Genomic DNA, 14,897 nt, shown 5'->3' with positions numbered 1-14,897 from the left:
CCATTCTTTAGATGACATGTCCATCATGGGCCTCCTGCAGTGCCACAATGATGCCACCCGAAGGTTGCAGGAACAGCAACTCATATTCCGCTTGGGAACCCTGCTGCCCAATGGTATCAATGTGAACTTCACCAGCTTCAAAATCTCCCCTTCCCCCACCGCATCCCAAAACCAACCCAGTTCTTCCCCTCCCCCCACTGCACCACACAACCAGCCCAGCTCTTCCCCTCCACCCACTGCATCCCAAAACCAGTCCAGCCTGTCTCTGCCTCCCTAACCTGTTCTTCCTCTCACCCATCCCTTCCTCCCACCCCAAGCCACACCTCCATCTCCTACCTACTAACCTCCTCCCACCTCCTTGACCTGTCCGTCTTCCCTGGACTGACCTATCCCCTCCCTACCTCCCCACCTATAGTCTCCTCTCCACCTGTCTTCTTTTCTCTCCATCTTCGGTCCACCTCCCCCTCTCTCCCTATTTATTCCAGAACCCTCACCCCATCCCCCTCTCTGATGAAGGGTCTAGGCCCAAAATGTCAGCTTTTGTGTTCCTGAGATGCTGCTTGGCCTGCTGTGTTCATCCAGCCTCACTTTTTATTATCTTGAATTCTCCAGCATCTGCAGTTCCCATTATCACAGATCCCCATGGCTGACTGATTTGGATCAGCAGACACGACTGACCTTTGAATGCACGCCTGATGATATGTTTGCAGCTCCCTGACTAATTTACCTCTAACTCTGGACAGTTTTCACTGAAATGGCAGGACTGACAATGGCTCAATCTCCTGACAGTAATGGTATGAAATTCCTGATCCTGACTGCCTTAAGTGGCCAAAACACTATGAACTGAGATTGGAAGTTGACTGCGACGGACAGGGCACATCCCTTGTTTGACAACAGTCCCCCTTATTTTGACTAAAGACTGGTTCCTTTAGACTTTGATGCATGGTCATTTGGTTGAAGCATATGGTGCTGCCACATTTGTAGGATTAGGATTAGGGTGAAATTGATGCAGCATGGTTATGTACAGTAACATGTCCACCCCCTCCACTGATCATTCTTGGCAAAGATTACAAGCTACCTGGCTTTATGTCTCTGCTAAACAGCCATGCAAGGTGGAAGCATTGTGAGGCTGTATGTTTGGAATGAGGTTCAAATTCAGAACAAACAGAGTCAAGGCAGAGATGCTTTAAACTTTCAAGTTAGCTCAGAGTGTGTGAACTCTAAGACTGCAAGCTAAGAACGCTGAACAAAAAAACCTTGTTCTGATGTGTGAAAATGGTGCCTGTGTTCTTGCATGCAGTGTGGCTGGCAGCAGCACTGCAATGGAAGATGGTGATGCACTCTAAATTGTAGTGACTGGAACAAAGTCAGCCAGATGGATGTCAGAACATGAGTTCCCTGATTGGAGCTGTTAATCTTGGAGTCCTGGCTCTCAGATAAGTACAGGAGTGTCAGACATCCTGCACACGCTGAGATCTGGCTCTTAGGGAGCTGGATCAGTGTCAAGGACCTTCCATGTTTAAATAAAGGCAACTTGGTGACAGGATAACGGCCTGGGTGGAGTTATTTCAGGATCAAACGGCAAGGTGAAGCTGCAAAGTACCAACTGAGACTTTCATGTTGCTTCATTTAGTTTCTCTGAATTGTCTGATAAAACAACAAACTGTATAAATGAGGCAAGTTTAGGTAATAATGAGATCTTAATGCATACAAATCAGCCTTGCACTGCTCGGTAGCAAGACTCTCACCTCGGCTGTTAAAGCACCGGTGAAAAATCAGGCTCTTCTTCTTGATGTCGAGAATCTCATTTTTTTCATCTTGCCATATTTTCCCAACTGCGTCACCATTGCCCACACTGCACAGGGGATGGGAAGATTAGGCCCTCTGTATCAGCTACCGAATTAATGAATACACCCACAGAACAATGGGTTCTGGAAGATGGTATACATTTGTGCCAAAATGCATCTTCACCTTATGAACTATTTTGTTTATTCATGGGATGTGGGTATCAGTGGCTTGGCTGGTATTTATTGCTTCGCCCCAACTACATTTCAGAGGGTGGCAACAAACTGATTTTTTTAAAACCATTACACTCTAATTACATTGACAGTGTTGCTGATGACAAATTTCCCAGATTTTGTTATAGCAACGATGGAATGGCAATGTTATTACAAGTCAGGGTGCTGTAATGGTTGAAGGGGGAGCTTCAAAGTGGTGGTATTCCCATGCATCAGCTATCGTGGTCTTTCTCGGTGGCAGAGATCACAGGTTTGGTTGATGTTGTTGAAAGGACCTCAGTGAGGTACTGCAGTACGTTTTGTAGATAGTACCCTCCTACCACTATGCATTGTGGTGTGCAACTTTGCAAATGTTTAAGGTGGTGGGTGAGGTACTTGAAACTTTTTAAGTGTTGTTGGGGCTACATTTATCCAGCCAGGTGGGGAGAAGTGCATCACAGACCTGAGTTGTGCCTCTCAGCTGGGAACGGATACTTTAGTGACAGCTAAATAATCTTGAAATGTCGTCACTGCTATAATGGAGGGAAATGCAGCAGATAATTTGTAGATAGCAAGGTCTCATACATAGTCACAGAGTTATCTCGCATGGAGACAGACCCTTCAGTCCAACCAGTCCATGCTGACCATGATCCCAAACTAAACTAGTCCCACCTGCAGCCCCTGGCCCCTATTCCTGCAAACCTTTCCTATTCATATACTACCTATTCATCTCCTTCCCCTCACCCTAAAAATGTGTCCTGGAGTTTTGAGATTCTCCCATTCTTGGGACAACTGCCATTAATTCTATCTCTTCTCCTCACTATTTTACAAATTACATTGAAATCAATGATAAGATAATCAACATTGGTGGTAAGGATTGATGGCTATTTGATGATATCCTAAGGAAAACACTATGGTCCCTACCATAATAATAACCAACAACCAAATACAAGGAAGTGCCTGAATCCTCAATCACAAGGTTTTGCATCTAGATAATTTCCTCATCTCTTTTTATACTGTGATTCTCATGGAGCCCACAGATAAAATCCCATCACAGCATTTACTTAGCCTTGGGATGTAATTAAATGTACTCATTCAATCAGACATGTCTTTCATACAATAAAAGGAATTTGAATTTTAGGGATAACAGCCACAGCGTCATAGAGGTTTTATAACAAAAGCAATTGGGTTCTGAATAACTTCTGTAATAGGTCGCTTTGAATACTGAACATTCTGCACTCACTTCAGGCATTTCTACAATTTTGGCATCCAACTCCTCTTCTGTGAAAACTTAGTCAAAGCATATATGTACTATCTTTCCTGTTCTCTCACTTCCCTCTACAAATTTGTTCTCTTCTTTCATTTGTTGACTCTCCCCTTACTTCTGATATCCCTAATTAAACATCAACGCATCTTCACAACGTAATTTTTGATTCAGATTAAATGCCAAAATAGTAGGTGACTAGAACCAATGAATGCACCTGAAAATCATAGGTAGTCCAACGTTACCTGTAATTGTGATATCTGGAGAATCAGTCACCACTGAAAACGTCACCTCATCATCATTGCTATCAGTTGCAGTAAAAAGAACAAACACTGGCTCATCAAGACGAGTTTGAATGGTTGAATCTCCAGTGATGTTAGGTGGGAAATTATCTGTGAATATGATAGTGATATGATAGTAACGTTACTGAAAGCCTTCAGCGATAAGTCTTCTTTCTATTTTATAAACAAATTTAAGGGACTGGACACCACGACATGGCGTCATTTTTCTGACATGAGAAATTCAAATACACCCAGGACTGCGTGGATTAAACTTTGACAAAAAACATTGCAGTTCATGACCAGTCTTTGCCTGATGCCACTCAGGCAGTCAGTATGCAAATTTCATGCTACTTCTTTGTTCTCATCCTCTGTCTAACTGAACTCTGATAAGGTCAGAGCACTGAGCACAGTTGTGATCCAACTGGCTTCCAGGTCTTAAAGGTACCCTCACGTTTTTAAGGCCTGATAGCAGCAGGTTAGATCCTGGCACTAATAGTCAGTAGTCCAGCAATCTGTCCTCCAACAGATTACAAAGATTTGGGAGGCACTGCTCCAAAGGATTAGCAATGGCATGAACCTACTCATTCTCTCTTATCCGTTCAACCATTTGAAAAGTTTCTTTCTAAAAAATAAAGATTGAGAACCACTGATCTAGTGAATGTTATGGTTGAGTATATGTCAACAATACTTCAATTTTTCAACATGTGTACGTACTCATTGTGCTGTTCTGTGCTGCAAATGTTGTCACACTTTGTAATGTAACAGCTCCAAACGATAAATCATCTGTACTTAAAACGTCAAAAATGCAGTCATCGTCTCCTTTACAAGTTTCATTAGCTTTGTCAATTTTCTCTTTTTCTGTAGTTTGCAAAAGCTCATCATAAAACAAAGGTACAAAACTGTTGTTGTTATATGTGTACCAAGACTCTCCAGCAGTCGTGTTGTATGTGAATATGCTGTTGTTTACCATTGTTTTCCCTAAAAAAAGAAACATACATAAACATAACACAACATAATTACTCAGTTATTGAGTCAATTATCCATGTTAGGAATTGTATTTTAAAATATGCAAAAGTTATGCTTACATGTCAAGCCAAAATCAAAAAATATTTGAGCGTCTGTGGGCAAATTTGTTCCATCAAAGTTGAGGTATGTTCCATTAGCAGCTTTAAAATCATCTGTTTTATCGTCATTCCAGACACCTAAATGTAGAAATAGAAAATTTTGTTGCAGTACATGGAAAGCCAAGAACAGTTCCAACAAAGTATTCTGCTTCTGAATTGTTGTAATTATTAAATCATGTTATCATTCAAAACCAGAACAGCAAAATATGGAAAATGCAAAACAATATTGAAGCTAAACTTCAAATGTTTCTTCTCCCAGAGATAAAAGATTATCACCGTAAAGCCAATTTTTGCTTTCAGTGACACTTGAAGCAAGCACCTGTCACAACTCACTGGGGCAGCACACCAGAAATCACGACCTGCTATTCCTGGAGTCATCACAAAAGTCAAAGCGTGTATCAAAATATACAAAATTCCTGAAGTTTCCGGTCTTTTTCGATCCAGGTTAACGAAAAGCATAGATCAGGTTTCTGTACTTAACAAGAATTACTGTTGATTACAATTGAATCGATTCCGGCTGTGCGTAAACAATTATTAACTGTTGAAATACACCTCTACTTGTTAAAACACTAAACCCTGTGCACACAGACAGAGTCAGACACAGAAATCGTTGGAGCTATGAACGGAGGGAAAATACTTTCAATCACTTTCAGTCTCTTTTCACTTGTTTGCAGGAGGTACAGAGTGACTGGGTCACAACTGACAACATCTGTGACTTATTGTTTAAAAGCCACAGTTTATAGCAACCGATTAGTGAAAGGAAACTGGTCTTTTTCAGTCTCTAGACAATTATTACTACAGAAAGACAGCATCTTTGTTTCTGGAGGTCTGAAGTGTCATGGCGATGCTGTTCAAACCTCCAAATTGCTCGGCTACTGGGGAGTCAATTACACAGTTGTTGGCATTCAGAAAATTTTTGCCATCAAGAACTAATCATGGTTTTACAGATCAATTAACTACCTGTTGCCAGCTGAATCCTACTTGACACATACCCCGTGGTGCCAGTTTCTGTACAACTAATTTTGCCTCAATGGTTACAAACAAATGAAGAAGGAACAAGAATAGGCCACTCAGTTTTTTACACCTGATTTGCCACTCACTAAAATCATAGCTGGTCTGCTCTTAACCTCAACTCAGCATTCCTACATATCCCCGATAATCTTTCCTCGCCTTGGTAATCAAGAATCTATCTGCCTGTGCATTAAAAATCTTAGCATTCTGCACCTATCTCCTTTTGAAGACAAATCCTCTGGGAGGAAAAAGAAATTCTCATCTATGTTTTAAAGGTCTACGTCTATTTTTAAACTGTGACACCTCGTTCTCGATCCTCCCACACAGGAACCATCCTTTCAACATCTGTCTGGTGAAGACTCCTCCGAATCATTTGTGTTTCATTCAAACAAGCCAAAAACCAGCTCCACACCTTGTTAGCTCAAACTCCAGCATTGGCAGTTCCAACTGTCTCTAAGCCATAAACAACACTGTGAACAGCCCTTACAGTAAGTGCTGGTAGCCTGCTTTTAAAAGGACAACAATCCCTAACCATGGTTCTTGCATTTTTAAACCAATCCTTTTCCCATTTAAGTCGACAATCAAAAGTACTATAAAATAGTTTTTACACATGGTTGTACACTGTAGTTGATTTCAGATTGGTTGTGTCATGGTCAGTCCATCCAATATTGCTGTTTCTAAACCATTACTTAAATTGTTAATTACCTTGGATCAGTGATAATGGGAACTGCAGATGCTGGAGAATCCAAGATAATAAAATGTGAGGCTGGATGAACACAGCAGGCCAAGCAGCATCTCAGGAGCACAAAAGCTGACGATGAAGGGTCTGGGCCCGAAACGTCAGCTTTTGTGCTCCTGAGATGCTGCTGGGCCTGCTGTGTTCATCCAGCCTCACATTTTATTATGTTAATTACCTTTCTGTGTTTGTTACTTTTGCAATGGTAAGGCCGGAAGGGCCACTGTTATTTACTTTTCTGCCTAGTCACTAAATCAGTGTTATATTTTCCAATATCAGTATCATCAGTGTTACATTTGGAATTTATGTTGGGGAATCATTTCTGTTCCTATCTAAAAAATGACAGAGAGGATCATCTGTGTTAAAATTGAATTTTCTTCCATCTTCGGAGTATAGAAAAAGTTGTAAATACTTCTCAGACCTAGTACTTCTGTGGAAAGAGTAACCCAGCAATGGATTCCAACTTAATTGTGCAGGTGGATAGGCTTTGAATGAATGGGTAAGTTTGTAAATTACTCAAAACCCATTCACTTCCACAGAGTTAAAATCAGGTTCAGTCTGTTTCTCTCTTGACAGAGACCTGCCAGACATGCTGCATTGCTTCTCGCATCGTCTGTTTTCAGTTCAGATTTCCAGCAAAGTATTCTGCTTTTGGAATGTGAAACTAAAAATGTAACAATCCATTTATTTTATGAACTTTTCCATCATTTACATTGTAATAAGGACACAATTTAAAAGTGGTATCTTTACTCACCCAAGAGACCTTCCGTTTTATTTTTTAAAGAATTATCTAGTGAAGTCGTGAAAGCTAAAGCCCCCTTTGTTCCTGAAACAGTAATGGAGGTTCCACCTTCAAAGGCAGCCACAATTTCATTGTCAGTTGTTTTTTGTACGGTCACTTCATTTATAAAGGTAGAATTTTCTGTAACGAAGAATGATAAAAATCAAATTTATGTTTTGTCCATCATATTGGCAAGTGCAAGTGTGAGATATTCAATTAAAACCATAACATTATCTAAAAAAATACAATGGAAAAATATCAATAAATACTGAAATTAATGTGAGGATCAAACCCACGTGCAGATCATTTTTCCATAATTAAAACACAGTTGATTAGCATGTATTCCTGTAAATGAGGATTTTATTTTTATAAACAGAGCCTCAGATTAACTTAGCTGAGCATGTATTTCTTTAAAAAACTTAGCCATCCATTCATAAACATGAATGAGTTCTACTGATCCCAATGTGGAATCTTTGAAAATTTAACGATACTGCAGTTGATACAAAAAGATTAAGTTATCAATAGTTGAGATTGTTTTCAGTTTTTGGAACTTTGCAATTTCAACTCAGAATTGAGCAAGGCTTTGGCTACTGATTGCCGGTTTCTCACCTAAAAGAACAGCTGAACAATTTATAAAAGGCCGATGATATCATTATGTAACCATTTGATCGCCTGAATCGACTTTCAGGCAGGTCTTTCAAGGGGTTTCCAGCACTCTGGCCCAAACCATCTCAAAGGTTTATTAGATGGCAGATCAGGATTTAATTCCTATGTTCGGGACCTGATTACAACGTTGAAAAAAATAGTGTGGGGCATGTATTTTACTTCGATCTTTCTGAATGGCTGAACTACCTTAAAGGAAATTGAATTGAATTGAATTAGCTTTATTGTCACATGTACTTCATTAAGTACAGTGAAAGCTTACAAGCTGTCACATATAGTTACAAAAGTACCCAGGTAGAGCTTCTTCAGTTACAAGACTGGTTACAGTGATAAAATTATCAAAACAGGATACCATCTTACGTACAGAGTACCGAGGCACAGTCCTTAGTTACAGAGTAGAGAAATTAAAGGAAAAAAGTGACATACAGCTGCAGAAAGTAGAACCATACGTGAGTAAATCAAGAAGCAAAGCAAGTGTTGGACGCCTCACCCAAAAGACAACAGTTGTGAGGACATAATCAAAGTTGTTTGTGGGGACAGGGGGAGCAAGACTGCTCCTTGAGATTCTATCATTCTTTTTGTTCTGCTGCTTACTAATTCTCACTGCAGCCCCTAGAAACACCTCACTGGTAGTATCTATTTTACCAAACACTGTTCACCAGCATACCATACAGTGCAATTTTCTGACGAGCGAAATCGGTTCAGCAAAGATATTTAATTGAGGCCTTTCCGGGAAAGAAATTTGTGTCTCCCATTTGATGATTTGGGAAACAGCTGTAAGCATGCTACTAAACTCACACCTATTCTGCATGCAAATTGAGTAACTATTCCATAAATTCCCCAAAATATCTGTTTTGATTATTCTGACCAATGCCTTAAATTGCTTAAGTGCTTCTGCATTTAGCTTATGGGTGCTGCAAATTGGAATGAATAATGTCAAGGTTAAACTATTCACTCTTACCTGCAACAGTTACAATATTTCCATCAACCGTGAGAATTATTTCATCGTCATTATTGATGTTCCACTGAACCTGTAAAAAGAAAATAATTTCACTCCCTCAACGTGACTAATGGTAGATAGCATGTATTTGCAAACATGGTTTTTTGCACTTGTTTTTTGAAAGAAAACTTGTGTATAAACTGTCGGCTCGCACTCATACTGAAGAATAAAAGGAAACATTCCCTTAGTCATTCACAGTAAATCTTTTGAACATCTGTTAATTTTATCTACATACTTAGCAGAAACCCAGCAGAGTTGGAATGGATAAAGCAAGTTAAATTGGAGCTAGGCTCTTAACCACTCCTTTCACATTTCAGACCTATTGAATATAATGTTACGGCGCAGGTGGAAATGCACCTTGCCCCACCCTTGAAGAGACCTTTATAAATATTCAGGCGAAGCTTCATTCAGGTCTGGGATTTGCTTTCCTAATCTGGGGCCTGAGCATGCTGCTGGGCCTGCTGTGTTCATCCGGCCTCACATTTTATTATCTTGGCTTCTCAACCAGTTTGAATTTGCAAGGAGTTGGATTGAAGGTCAATGAGTTAAGTTCATTTGTGAGTCAGGAGAAGTATGAATGTAATTTATGTATGATTGTGCAAATTGATCTGGTGACTGATAAGATTTCTTGCTGCCAGTGTATACTTGGAAATGTTAAAATGTTATATGGGTTTAGGGTGGGGGGCGGGGGGCGGGGAGACTAATTGGTAGGTTTGTCATACTTGGTGATGTTCCATTCCTGTACTGCTGTGATCACCATGAAGGCCCTGCCTCTTAACCTTTTCACTCGCCTGAGGCATGAGCATCCTACCACTACCATTTATCTCTCTCTCTATTGAGAGAACAGCCAAATAAACTACGGTGACTTCCAAACTCCAATGTCAGCACCAAAGGCACCTGGTCAAAGATAGCAGAATGAGGTTTAACATAACGTTGAATGAGAAAGATTCATTCTGTTCACTATAAGTCAGTCAGATTTCAACTGCGATGATTTCTCTTCTCTTGGCAATGAAATTGTAAAATGTTTTGAAACAAAAATACCGACAATTAATTCGAAACAGAAGAAAAAATACTATTATTCTCTTGAATATGTATCAATTAGGAGTCAGAAAAAATATTTCCCACTGTACCTTACAGGTATCCACTGAACTTGGATGAGCCAGATTGCTCGTAATGGTCTTCATCAAAATTATATATTCAAAATGCTTTTGTATATTCCCATTTAAATTGTGAATAAGGGAATCAGAGTCTGGATTTTTGTCTCCTGTTGTAGATTTGCTTGCTATGCATTACCTATATGACAACAGTAGCTATATCTTAAAAGTATGTTGGTGGCTGTAAAGTTCTTTGGATGGCTCGAGTTTCTGATAGGTACTCTAGAAATGCAAATCATCCTTTCCTTGCAGTTGTTCTGAGGATATGGGTGATATCGTCAAGGCCATGTTTGCATTCAAGAATTAATTCTCTGTCAAGATAATCAAAAGTTGAAGACAATGCACTTACATCGTACATTATACTTCATTGTGTTATCTCAAGCTCATCAAAGCCAGTTAAATATTTAAGTGTAAGCACTGTCACTATGCAAACAAACCGGACAGCTGATGTCTTGGTAAGGTCCCACAAATGGCAACAAACTAAGTGACCAGTTAATCTATTATTGTTGATGTTTGTTGTTAGAAAGATGTTGGGCAGGACATCAGATGAGCATCTCTGTCTATCAAGCAAATAATGTTATGTTCACCTGACGAGTGAATGTCCTTTAGTCCAAAAAGATGGTAGCTCCGACAATTCAACATTCTTTCCGTGTTGCTTTTAAATGTGAACTAAGATTAGATGCTAAAACCCTGGAATGGGGCTTGAAGCTATAGATCTTTTAGCTTTCAGGCATGAACACAGCCACTGAGCCAAGCTGCCACTTGAACAGATTTTAGTGCTTCATTAGTGTGATATACATCAGTACACATTTCCTTGTGAAGTAATAAGACGTGCACTAATCACCTTTGTTCCATTCCTTCTTTGTGCTGCCAATGCTACAAAGCTAGTTGCCTGTGATGTTCTATTTTCTCCAGCTCTGAGGGTTCGTCCTTGAAGTCTGAACAATGATGTGTCATTTTCATCTTTCGCACTTAATAGGATGAATTCTCCCAGGCCATTGAAGGTGTATTTTACACTATCCAAGTTCACAATGTGAGGATCTCCAAAGAAGAAACCTGGAAAGTTAATAAAGAAAATGACTCATAAATCTTTTATTCCAGCTGTGATGAAAATTTTTGGAGGAAAGTTTGATTATGTTTGTTGGTCGTGAATGGAGTCGGTGACTGATTCCTAACCATTTTAACATCACTAGTTTTGGTGATTGTTCAACAATCTGCTACACTCAAGTAAAATCGTACGTAAGCAAATGCCTGTCAAATCTTTTGATCACAATAGGAACTTTATTACATTTGAAATAGAATCTAAGTGAAGATACCATCACTTCCTCATTTGGAAGAAGCAGGATGGAACTTAACCATTAAGATCGAATGCTTTGCTTATAGATTATTAAAACTCACAAATGATGGAAATTAACTTCAGCCAAGCACAGTGATGTTTTGAGTTGATTAGGGCATGTACTGAACTCTTTGTAAATCTCTTTTGAATTGTGGAAGAAGACATTTATTTTGTGATTATTTGTAAATTTGAAGAACATATAGTAAGAAATGAGCGACTAAATTCAGGAAAATGAAAGAAAAAACTGGAATATTTCTGTCAAAGGAAAAATTGCGTGGATATCCAGAGTGAGCACATTCTTTGAATGAAATACCTATCCTTGGAGGAATGTATCCAAAGCAGAAATCGAAGGGTCTCCTTGATCGGTAAAGATTGCAGAAAAAGGGATCACCAGAGTCTCTGCAGCAGTCATGGTAAGGGTCCACTTCCATTTCTACAAAAGCAACAGGGAAAACTAATAAATAAAAATAATTGACCTGGATTGACAGCAAACATTTATGGTGGCTGTACGTATGGGGAATAAACCTCTATTTCCCTAGTCAATTTGATTTGTCGCTTTTCTCCTGGCCAGAAATGATTTTTTTCATTGGACAGTTGCCTTATCCTGCGCACTGCGTAATAACATTAAAATTACACCACAGCTCAGTGTCCAGAGGTCACTGGAAACTGACAAAAATGATCAGAAATTTTCAGCAGACCAGTTGGTATCTTGCCTCACAATCAAATTGCTTGTCAAGCAGCCTTCATTTCATATTGTTGTTTATTTCCTTCACAGGATGAGAGCATCACTGACTAGGTCAGCACTTCTTGCTCACCTGTAATTCCCCAGAGGGCATTTAAGAGTCAACCACATTGCTGTTGGTCTGCAGTCACATGTCGGCCAGACCAGGTAAGGATGGCTGTTTCCTTTTCGAAAGGACGTTAGTGAACCCGACGAGTTTTTTCCTGACAATTGATTCATTCAGAGATTCTTAATTTCAGACCTTTTTTGAATTCACATTCTACCATCTGCCATGGTAGGATTCAAATCCAGACATTACCTGGGTTTCTCGATTAACTGTCCATCGACATTACCACTGGGCCATCACCTTCCCTTTATCTGAGTAATTTTAATGGCACCCAAAGTAAGCACTGAAAAGCAATCTTTGTGAAATAATTGTGGTTTGATGCTTTTATTAGCTGGAAGGCAGTCAGTTTTGGTTTAAGGGTATTCAGCATGACAGCCAAGATGTGGTCAATTCTGATAGTCATTGCTGTGTTTAATGCATTTCGCTGCTTCCAGTCGGCCCTTTAGTACCCTACACCCAATACAGAAACCTGCTAATGTCTCTGTTGCTGTAAATTTCTGAAAGGATGAACATACCCGCAACAGGGATAATCATTAGTGCAGGCTGAACGAGTGACATATTAGTAGAATGTAACAGCAGTCTCATTAGCACAAATATATGTAAAATAGTGACTACAGCATGCCAAGTCATTGACTTGAAGTTTTTTGGTTGCATTTTCTGGCCAGGGTGAAGGATTTTGAACCTGTGTTCCAGAGAATGCTCACTGGATTTTTAAAAGGAAGAGACAATGAAGCTAAGTAAATATTTGGAGCTTTGCAGATGATGGAACTGCTTAGATTTGTGTACTCAAGTCACATGTCTGATTTCTGATGGTCAAGAGTCAAGACAGTCCACAATGAAACTGATATGGTTACTCTCCTGCGAAGTTCCCCTTCAGCTTGTCCTGAACATACTTCTCTTGAAAAAGTCAACAGCTTTCATATTTAAAAATGTCACACTGACCTGGTTTCAACCGCAAAAGGGGCAACACATGGATCTGAAGGCCAGGGGTCTCAGCTGTGGCATGGTGGCACCCAAATGTTGTAGGTGTGGGTGCCTTTCGTGATTAATCATGGCAACCACACCTTTTCTGATGGGAGCCCATGATGATGGCCTTACAGTGGTCTAGATCACTGTCTCTTCGTATATCTTGCTGACTGGAAATAAATGTTGCTGAGGGAATGGACCCCAAATAGACACTTAGATTGGACCTAATCGACTTCAACTGATCAATCTCCAGTTGTGAAAGGGTAATAGCGCCAACCCCATCCAGTCTCTCTGAACGTGGTTTATTTGCGATAGGTGTCAATGCAAAATAGTGGGCTGATACCCCTCTATTCTCAACCCAAACATCCTTTTAACATACAGTCACACTGTTATTCTTCCCTTTACGGATCGTTCCAAACTTGTTGGGTATTTCTAACATTTTCTGTTTTTGTTTTAAAGTCCAATAGTTTACCTCTGTTCTTTCTGTTAGTTAAATAAAACATTGTATAAAGTGAAAGGTATTTTTTCTTACCTCTGTATTGTTCTTGCAGGTTTGGTAACAGAGTATTCCAAAAATAGTTCCACTGCTGTCTATAAAATAGGTATCCTCTCCACCACCAAATCAACCAGTTGTAGTAAGTCCATGGTGTTGGGAGAAACCTTTCTTTCTCTCCGTAGATCAGACCACCGTTTCCCGCATAATAACATCTCACTCCAGAGCCTAGCCAATTAGGGAACCTGCTTTGCATTGTGATATAGAACGCTGGGAAAAAAAATCAAATTCAATTTGCACTCTATTACTCAATCTCCTTGTATGTTAGATAATCTACCCACTCATAGTACCATCTCTCACCTTAGATGAATCCTTTTACTAAAATCTATTCCACACAACTATTCCCACATCAATTTTTATTTTTGCAGCAGTCTGGTCAACTTGGATTTCAGGTAGCCTCCAGGTCCTCCAATCGTTCAAATATATATTTTTTTAATCTAAGTTGTAAATTCTTCATAACCATGTCATCCCTTTCATTCATTGCCCTCCAGCCCTATTTCTACCCAAACCCACATTCTCCATTTCTCTGACTTGGGCTCCTCTCCTTCATTGGAACTTAAGTAGGGGCACAAGGGAAAGAGAACCTCTACATTTCTGAAGGAGGGTCTAGGCCCGAAATGTCAGCCTTCCTGCTCCTCTGCCTGGCCTGCTGTGTTCATCCAGCTCCACATTTTGTTAAGTCATGAGAGCCCATGGTTTTGGAGGTAGTATGCAGGCATGGATATACAACTGGCAAATGGGCAGGAAATATTAAGTGGGGATAAGCAGCTTTTTTTTTCAGGTTTGTAACCCATGACCAGTGAAGTTCCACATGGGTCAGTGCTGGGATGACAAGTTTACAATATCGATTAATGTTTAAGAGGAGGGAAGTGGATTTACTGCAGCCGAATTTGCAGGTGTCTCAAAAATAGGTCAGAAGTCACACGACACCAGGTTTTAGTCCAACAGTTTTATTGAAAATCATAAGTTTTCACAGCGCTGCTCCTTCATCAGGTGGTGGTGACTTTGTAGTTGAAGTTAAATGTTGTAATTGTACCAGCCTCCACCACTTCCTCTGGCACTTCATTCCATATACGCACCACCCTTTGCGTGAAAAAGTTGCCCCTTAGGTCTCTTTTGAATCTTACTCCCCCTGCCTTAAACGTATGCCCTCTAGTTTTGGACGCCCGCATCCCACAGAAAA

The 14,897-nt window shown here is 39.9% G+C and overlaps 1 protein-coding gene across 2 annotated transcripts in view; it reads right to left on the bottom strand.

Moving 5' to 3' along the window:
• The window catches only part of LOC125457750 (uncharacterized), a 167,900-nt gene that overhangs the window by 121,668 nt on the left and 31,335 nt on the right, over positions 1–14,897 (bottom strand). For both annotated transcript variants that reach the window (XM_059651129.1, XM_059651130.1), the window contains exons 19-26: positions 13,694–13,924; positions 11,661–11,780; positions 10,856–11,067; positions 8,819–8,888; positions 7,168–7,335; positions 4,628–4,744; positions 4,257–4,520; positions 3,507–3,653 (exon numbers count right to left, since the gene is read on the bottom strand). In XM_059651129.1, the coding sequence (XP_059507112.1) occupies positions 3,507–3,653; positions 4,257–4,520; positions 4,628–4,744; positions 7,168–7,335; positions 8,819–8,888; positions 10,856–11,067; positions 11,661–11,780; positions 13,694–13,924 (1,329 nt within the window). The remainder of the gene's footprint in view (positions 1–3,506; positions 3,654–4,256; positions 4,521–4,627; positions 4,745–7,167; positions 7,336–8,818; positions 8,889–10,855; positions 11,068–11,660; positions 11,781–13,693; positions 13,925–14,897) is intronic.

This window comes from Stegostoma tigrinum, chromosome 14, assembly GCF_030684315.1.
Source record: "Stegostoma tigrinum isolate sSteTig4 chromosome 14, sSteTig4.hap1, whole genome shotgun sequence".
NCBI classification, from domain to species: domain Eukaryota; kingdom Metazoa; phylum Chordata; class Chondrichthyes; order Orectolobiformes; family Stegostomatidae; genus Stegostoma; species Stegostoma tigrinum.
The sequence above is the reverse complement of the archived record's forward strand: the minus strand, read 5'-3'. Positions and strand labels throughout refer to the sequence as shown.